At 32.4% G+C, this 9,122-nt stretch overlaps 1 protein-coding gene across 1 annotated transcript; it reads left to right on the top strand.

Annotated features, from left to right (window-relative positions):
• The first annotated feature begins 984 nt into the window (after nucleotides 1-984).
• Nucleotides 985-8,729, top strand: LOC111492602 (eukaryotic translation initiation factor 2 subunit beta-like). Its single transcript, XM_023141960.1, has 10 exons — nucleotides 985-1,173; nucleotides 1,518-1,567; nucleotides 2,417-2,525; nucleotides 2,628-2,686; nucleotides 2,759-2,813; nucleotides 3,363-3,454; nucleotides 5,624-5,769; nucleotides 6,741-6,883; nucleotides 7,576-7,661; nucleotides 8,456-8,729. Exons 2-10 carry the CDS (start codon nucleotides 1,523-1,525, stop codon nucleotides 8,531-8,533), a joined length of 813 nt encoding a protein of 270 aa, XP_022997728.1. The 5' UTR covers nucleotides 985-1,173; nucleotides 1,518-1,522; the 3' UTR covers nucleotides 8,534-8,729.
• Nucleotides 8,730-9,122: the final 393 nt, after the last annotated feature.

The following is a 9,122-nucleotide window of genomic DNA, read 5'->3' as shown; positions in this document are numbered from 1 at the left end:
TTGGATGTAAGTAGCTTATAATTCACACCTTAAGCTTTGTGATCCATATTGGACGTAGAAATATTTGCTGATAATAAAATATTAAATATGATATACATTGTAAACTATAATTTAATACTAAATATATTTTAACACAAACGAAACTAAAGTTTTACTCATAAATCATTCAAAGCCCTTCTTCCTAACTTATAGAGGGTTGTTCATTGGTTGGTCGGGTTGGTTTTTGCTTGGTTTTTACTTTTAAATATTTAAAGGAGTAAATTTTTTTAAAACTTTTTTATTTTATATTAATGTTGCTTGTGGAAATTCTGGTTAAATTCCTCCTTAAAATTTACCAAGTATTTTTGAAAATTTTTAAAAAATTTTTAGGCATTAATATAAAATATTCAAAACCCAAAGTTCAATTTTTTTTTTTTTTTTTATATAAATAGAGTATTAACCGTTTTTATTTAGAACTATTTTGAACTTTTTAGGGTATTTTAAATTTTTTAATTTTATTAAAAGTTTAAAAGTATTATTAAAAACGGATATTTTTTAAAATAAAAGGCAAAGTTGAAAGATATTTGATTTAATTTAACATAATTTTATTAATGGAATATCTACCGCTTTAGGCACATAATTTAAAATTTATCCATGCATTAATTAATTTTTTAAAACTAACCTTCCATTTAAAAATTACCAATTATTTAAAGTTTTATGAACTTAATTAATATGATTATAAGTTTGTCAAACGTATAATTGATATACTTAGAAGGTTTAAATTAATAGAAAGTTTAACATTTTTATTGACATAGTTATACTTTTTTTCCAATTTTTATTTACATTTTAACTTAACATTAAAAAATTAATTTTAAAATTGATGAACTTTTATATATATATATATATATATATTCGGAAAAAACTAATTATCTCTAGAATTTTCTTACATAAGTCATTATAAATTAAAAAAAAAAAAGAAAAAAAGAAAAAAGCTAAACCCTAGGTTCTTGCCTGTTTTCTTTCTTCTCTGATTCTAACCTTCTCCCATTTCTGTTGAAGCAGCACAGCCCCACCGGCTCACCCCCTTCTTTCTTCTCCTCCTCCTATCTACCTTTCTCCTGCGACCCTACGCTGCCTCGCCAATCCACCATCTTCTGTAGCGGCCCCTCCATCTCTCAGGCACCCTTAGTTCAGGTCCGGTTGGATCATATGCTTTTTTGTTCTTTTTTTTTTCTTCTTTTCTTTCGGTTTCGTTGGTTCTTCCATCTTCAAAATAGGGTCAATCTTCGATTAGGTTAATTTTAATTTGAAGATTTTTTTTGTATCAATACAGGATTTCAAATTAGATTGTATTTCATATATATGAAATCAGATTTTTTTTTTTTTTTTTTTTTTTTGGCGAGCGGTGGGTTGAATTTTTTCGCCGATCATTTGTTCGTGACCCCAATTTTGATATTTCCACTTGTATTACTAATTGGTTGCTTGCTGGTGTTAATGCTTAACTCGGCTAAATTAAATCATTTTCTACCTTATTGCAGGAATCATGGCGGATGAAGCTCAGAATGATGTGAACGATCAGGTGGCAGATGTGAGTTTTTGTCTTTCTTATCTGTTGTCTCCATGCACATAGCTATTGTTTTTTCCTTGCCTAAATCTGTGAGTTGGAACTCGGTGGACCATGCACTTCTGTGTTTCAATACCCGGGGGGAGGGTAATTCATTTCTGGCATGTATAGCTCAGGGAGTCAATTGTACTATAACTATAATTCATTTCTATAATTACAGATAATGTTTACAAACTCTGGCCCATAGATATTATTCAAAATTAAATGTGAAAATCGTGAACCATTGAATATAGTGTGTACCAAATCCAACCAACAGAGCACCCAAAATCTAGTTAATTTAGGATGTAAAGATAGCAATATAATTAAGTAGTAAAACATCACTGGTTCAAAACTGAATGTCTAGAGCTAAAATGCATCGAATGTAACCAGAACAATTAGTATATAAAAATTAGCTTTGTTGTCTAGCCATGCCCACAACTAGCCACTAACTTTGATGTAAGGTTTAATTTAACTCACCCCTTAACTGCTAGCAAAATCAGAAGAAACATTTTCTAGGTTCGGATTAGGTTGTTGCCTCTGGGCCTATTGTTCCAGTCATCAATGATTCCTCCAGTTTACTTAAATGTTATTCTTGTGGCTGTATGGTTATGTTTTGATAAGAGTCTGATTCAGTTCTCGAGGATTTTTCTATTTGACTGTTTACTGGTGCTATGGATAAAAGCTGCATTTTTCTTTTGTGTTGTTTCCTTGGCTGTTATCTTACCACGTGTCTTTATCCAAACATTTAACAATCTAGTGCAGTTTCTGAACCATTGTTCATGTGCAAGTATTGGTGCAACACCATGATGAATGTGTATGGTTTATTCCTTGCAGATTGCACCCTTTGATCCAACTAAGAAGAAGAAGAAGAAGAAGGTTGTAATTCAGGATCCGGCTGACGAATCTGTTGACAAGTTAGCAGAGAAAACTGAAAGTTTGTCAGGTATGAAAAGTTGACATTGCATGGTTGTTTCTTGATATTTTTATATTGTTTGTATCTAAGGATTATTGGCTGATGGTTCTATTTAAATATTTTGTCCTGCAGTTTCTGATGGCTTGGAGCCAACCACATTTTCTGGACTTAAGAAGAAGAAGAAAAAACCAGTATGTCTTATTTTTTTTCTCTGTCTAAATAAAGCTCTATTTGGTGACTGATATCATTTGTTTCAATTGCAGGTAGAGGCCATCTCCTTGAACGACGACGGTCCGGATGCCACAGAGGATTTGGATGGTTAGCATTGCATATGTGAACTTTGTTATGTTTTATTATTTCTTTTTCTGTTTCATCTTATTACTTTTCTACGTCCTTTGCCTTTATGTTGTCTTCCTTTTGCCGTTTTGAATGTACAAGTTTCTGTTTCACATAATAAAAAGAAAATAGTATTATGAATCATAAGATAAGTAAAAATTTAAGGGATTAGAGCTTTTACAAGAGATTGTGGAGAAAAATGAACATTTTTAGAATGTCTGAATTTCTTTCTGAAAGATTAAAAAAATGAAAAAAGGGTTTGAGATGGCTCTACATGCGCCTCAATCCCGCTTCATTAAGGAACCTTGCTTCAGAAGCAAGGCACCTAGGTGAGGCACACTTTTTAAATCACTGTGCGTAAGTGGGCATGTATTTGTACAAAGTTTCTAATTAAAAAAGGTTGTATATATAATCTGAAGCTAGTATAGGACCTACTTTTCTGTTCAGCATCCCTTCTCTCACCAATATTTTTCAGTTTCTTTGTTATTGACTTTTTTCTTCAATTGAAAAGTGACTATCATGGCCTTCCAGATCAATCAGGGGAGAATGAGGATCGAGAGGGAATTGTTCTACAGTATCGTTTTCCTTGGGAGGGAAGTGATCGCGATTATGAGTATGAGGAGGTATTGCTATGCTTTACAATTATCAGATTTTTCCATTATTTTATGCTCTCAATTAGTATATCATTTTGTTTTGTAGGAAATTGATTTTTTGTTTGATTTCTTATTTAGTCATTCTTACAGTTGGTGTATGGCTATCTTTTTTCTGTTATTATGTAGTTTGTTCTCTGTGGCCTCATACATTGATTTTTATAAGAAACTAGGCTATGTCAATGATATCAAAAGGTGGGTTTGTTCTTAGGTTATGCCTTGGGGTGACTCCGTCCATTTGGATTTAATGTAAAGTTGTGCATATGCCATTAACAAGAATCCAAATTCTAATGTTAATTATTAGTCTAGCGTGTGTGTCTGTGTGAGTCATGAAGATGTTAATAGTTGGCTATGTGAAATGTTCCCCATGATGCATGTTATGATATTTAAAGTATGAATAATTTGACGTGGTTATGCTTTTTTCCTTCAAGTGGAGTTGCCTTTTTTAAGAAATAATTTCGTTTATATATGAAATTTACAAAAGGGATGTTTGATTCATGGTGATTACAAAAGACTATCCCAATTAATTAAGAGGGAGACATAGCTATGGGAAGTAATAACATTAGACAAAATACATGCGGAAATTGCACAGTAAATAGCAAGATCAAAGAGCCTATCATGGGATTGTTCCTTATCTAGGTAGACCCTTCAATTGTGTTCTTGCCTAAGAATCCAAATAAAAGGCCTTCTTCCATAGCAAAGCTTTAGCATCCTTTAAAGGGTCGTGATACAGAGATATGCAGAGGAATTCTCTGACCTTCCAACGAAAGTTAAATACAACCAAAGGCTTTGAGAGTCCTGTTCCAGAAATGAACAAATGGTTATTGGATTCATCATTAGTTTTGCCCACAAGGCACCAACTTGGGGACAAAGCCAATAAGGTTTTCTTAGGTTTTCTTTCGTATTTATGGATTTGTGTGGAATTTCCAAGCAGAAAAATTATATATTTTTCGGTTATCTTCCTTTTTCAGATTTCACAGGACAATAAGGATCCAAAATCGTATTTTTTTCTCCCATATTGGACCTTAAGTCTTTTATGGAGAAGGATCCATCCGCATTAGGAAGCCATTTCAAAGAATCGTCTCTTGCTGGGAAGACTATTGGAGCGAGGTCTTGGCTCAATTCAGCCCATTCAATAACTTCCTCATCCTTTAAATTTTTCTAAGATGTGAATCCCAGAAACTGTTTTCCTCATTCCATATTTCATTGACCAAAGCCAACTTGCAATGCTCATGCGATTAACCTTGGTGTTGGCTTTCATAAGATCAACTTGAGAAGATGTATTCTTTGCAACCTTGACAAAGCCTCCACAAGCTTCTTAGATTTTCTTCAGTGTTTCATTATTCCATTGGTTTAAGGGGAGATTATTTTATTTTAATCCAGCTACCATAAGATGGAATCACTGAGTTTCTCGAATGTGTTTCCTCTTTCCAATCTTCAAGTTTGATCTGTCAATCCCCTAAGTCTTGCCAATCTGAGGTGTGGAGTTGCTTTTGGTTTCTTTATTATTGATTACTTTGGTTTCTTTATTATTGATTACTTTGGTTTGTGAGCTGTGTTGTTATCTTGGGTCCTCCTCCTTAAGATAAAAAAACTGTTTATTGTGGAAAATTGTTTTTGTTGTTGACGTTCTTGTGTGGAATTATGTTTAGAAGATATAAGAGAACTGTTTCTCAATCCCCCTATACTGGCAAATTCTTTTTGTGTGTGTATGTGGTTTACTTTCTCCTTTAGAAACGTTGCTTCCTTTAGAAACAAATCATCTTGCAAAATGTAAAATGCTGTAAGAACAATCTGAATACTGTTTTTGGTTTTGAAACAAATGGAGGCCTTTAAAGTTTCAAGACCCTCGAACAAAACTCTCGTGTTTTGGAATTTATTTGGTTTGTTGTTTCATCTCAAATGAGTTAAAATGTCAGATTTATATTGTTGTTTTATTAATATTCTCGTATGCATGTATTCAATAAATGTTGTATTGCTATGATTTCACTTTCTTCTTTGCTTAGTACTAATATAATTGTAAAGATTGCTGGAGATTTGTTTGGTTTTATATTTTTTTTGGAAATTTTATTTGCTTCAGATATGTCGTAGATCTTGGCTAACATTAGTTAACTGATGCCTTTTTGTTGTCTTGCTGTGCAGCTTCTTGGACGGGTATTTAACATTCTTAGAGAGAATAATCCAGAGCTTGCAGGTGATAGGCGTAGAACAGTTATGAGGCCTCCTCAAGTTCTTCGTGAAGGCACAAAGAAAACTGTTTTCGTCAATTTCATGGATCTATGTAAAACGTATGTATTCATTAGCCATATAACCATGCATTATTCTTACCAGATTTTTATCATATACAACTATAGCCTTTTTGCACTTCAGATTTTTTTTATTCATTGTTTTGTGTTATTCAATTCAACAAGTAAGTTTATATGATTATTTTATCATATGCGTTATGTTAATTGAACTCTTGTTTGCTGCATGCTTGCAATCTATAGTTTGATGTGATCTTTAGTACTCTTCTGTCTGTATATTCATCCAAAAAAAAGCTATCTTTCTGTCTATGGTGGTTTTATTTATTTTCTTGATTTTTTGAATGCTCCATGACATAAAAGTACTGGCATGTTAGGTTCATATGTTGATTTTGTCCCCAGAATCTGCCTTGTGATCTATATATTTCTGTAAGAGAGAGTTTGGGTTGTTATTGTATTAACCACATTCTCTGCTAGTACAAATTGGAAAACACATTTCAAGTGCTTTTTTTTTTCAAAGAAATTTTTTATATTCAATCAAAAGATATGAAAATTTTGAAGTATTTCTATTATTTATTTTCTTAAAAGAAACTAGACAAGTTGAAGTATTTTTAGCTAGTTACATGCTTTTAAGATGCTATGAACAAATGGCATGCTGATTGCTATTTGGAGAGGAAAGTTGCTTGTTTATCATTATGACAAATGAATTTATAAGTTATCACTGTGATCATCATATCTGTGTACAGCGCTGAGTTTAGCTCTTTTAACAATGGTTTTGTTCACAATTTCTATCCATCAGTAGATCTACAATTTTTTAAATTTTAAGTCCATCTAAGATCATCTATTGCAAAAATAGTCTAGAGCATTTATGTTTTCCTATAAAGGTGCAGCAATATGTATTCCTTCTATCTTCCCGGCCCCTTGCTCTTTCTATTTCTGTGGTGGATTCTTGATGGTTTAAATTGAACTATTTGCTTATCTTTTGAACTTGACTCTCTCTACGAATGAAAATCAAATAGGATGCATCGTCAGCCAGACCATGTTATGGCTTTCTTATTGGCCGAACTGGGAACCAGTGGATCTCTTGATGGACAGCAGAGATTGGTTGTTAAAGGAAGGTTTGCACCAAAGAACTTTGAAGGAATTCTGCGAAGATATGTCAGTAAGTGGCCTCATTGACTTGCTTCATTGTCTTCTGCTGCTAAATGAGACCTAAATTCAGACTTGATGTTTTCCCTTTATCCAATTTATTTTACTGAGAAGTTAAGAAGATTTTTAGAAGGGAAACGAAATTGAAATAGAATGACCTCCAACCCTTAAAGGTCTATAACGAAAGAGATATCTAATTGGAAATCAAAGAAGATAATCTATCATAGTGGGAGCATGAAGTCATAAATGTCATTAGGCAAGGTCAAAGGTATCCCGATTCAGGGAGACAAGTTAAGAAGATTGGAATTTATGGGTTATGAACATCCATTAGTTTTGCCTTTTCCCTCCATTTTATCGTTATCATCTTTTACATATGTAGCTTGATCTGTTTAACCCTTTACAATACATCTTGGGCAATTCAAGGACTTATTTCTAGATGAGATAGGAAAAAAAATGTGAATGATTGTATAGCATTGAGAAAGTCAATGGCAACTATGCAAGTTCTTTATATACTGGGGGAAGGGGTTGGGAATCAACTTATAAAAGATGGACTTATTTCAATTTCAACTGATGAATATGCTGACGTTTGTTGCGTAATTATTGTTGGCAAACCTTCTGCTAATTACTGTCTTCACTAACTATGAGTAATTTTGTTCATATTTTCCTTCCCATCCTCCCCTTTATATATATTTTTTTTTCATTCAGATGAGTATGTTATTTGCATTGGGTGCAAGAGTCCAGACACTATCCTTTCAAAGGAGAATCGACTGTTCTTTCTCAGATGCGAGAAGGTAAGTTTTATATATATATTTGCGTGTTTTAATTTTTATTTATCTAAGCTGTTTTCTTTCATTCATTCATATAACTATCTGATTTAGTTCATTAATCCGAATAATAAATATAAAAATGAAGATATCTATTCATCACCCTTTTTGAAAAAGGGTGAAGTTTATATCTCAACAAATCACAGAGATATTGATAATACACTGAGTTAATGGTATTTTCTAATCCTGGATACTGTAATCTGGAGAAACTGATGCATGTTTATTGAAAAGTTGTGATTTATTGCCAAGTTAGTTTGGCACTTGCGAATGGGTGGAATGGGGACACTCCCAGCATTAAGAAAGCTGGGGCATAATGGACTACCTTACCTCTATAAATTTTCGACAGTTCTTTTTATTGCAATCAGTGTGATTTTCCATTGGTGGGGACATGATAATGGATCGGATATTTTCCTTCATTGTTAAATGATATTTGGATAGATTATTTTTTTGTTGACCATGCGCTTCTTCCTGAAAGACAGCAGAGGATTTGACTTTTGCATGTGTTCGAAAAACAATTAATTAATTATTTAGTTCGTTTTCACATTCAGGAATATGAGAAGACTTTCTGTATTCTATCCCATTTTTCAAGCTTTTCTCGTTCTTTCTTGTGTTCATGGTTTAAGGCAATTAGTCAGTTATTTATTTCATTTTCACATTAAGGAATATGAGAAGGCTTCCAGTATTCTATTCCATTTTACAACCTTTCTCAATCTTCTTTGTGTTCATGGTTTAAGGCTTATGGCATTTCATCTGATTTACAGTGTGGTTCTGGACGATCAGTTGCTCCAATCAAAGCCGGTTTTGTTGCTCGTGTTGGCCGTAGGAACGCTGGGACATGATTTTTACTTGTTATATTGAAGCCTGATGTTTTTTCGAGTTACCTCTTTTTGAAAACGTAGTTGACTATCGAAGGATCGTTGGTGAATTTTGAAGTGAATGTGGTGTTGTAATTCGGGTTCTTCTAGTAGCATTTGAAGTTTGTTATTGTACTCGCTTTTCAAGTGGCATGCTTATATATATTGAGCCTTCCAACTATTCCACTGGATTGAATTGATCTGAACTAAATAATGATCGTACGTAATATGTTTTGTTAGGTTATTTTATCTTACAATTTGGTAACTCATGAAACGTGGAAGCCGTTAATGCTGTTGGCTCTATTTTTAGGATTTTTTCTATTTATTTTTCTGGCATTAAATTTCTTGTAAAAGAAAATCTATTTTTTTTTAAATCTTTTAGAAGATCATTGTTTTATATTCTTTATAGGGATGATTTTCAATTTTCAAAACAATTTTTATTTAAAAAGGCAAAATATTTTAATAAATCTAATAACACTTAACAATTAAAAGTTGTAACATAATTTTTTTTAAATTCAAATTTTAGTGTATATATATATATATATATATACATGTACTTTATAATTTTATATAT

The sequence above is a fragment of the Cucurbita maxima genome, unplaced genomic scaffold (assembly GCF_002738345.1).
Source record: "Cucurbita maxima cultivar Rimu unplaced genomic scaffold, Cmax_1.0 Cma_Scf00018, whole genome shotgun sequence".
Taxonomy (NCBI): domain Eukaryota; kingdom Viridiplantae; phylum Streptophyta; class Magnoliopsida; order Cucurbitales; family Cucurbitaceae; genus Cucurbita; species Cucurbita maxima.
This window is presented reverse-complemented; position numbering and strand designations above follow the sequence as displayed.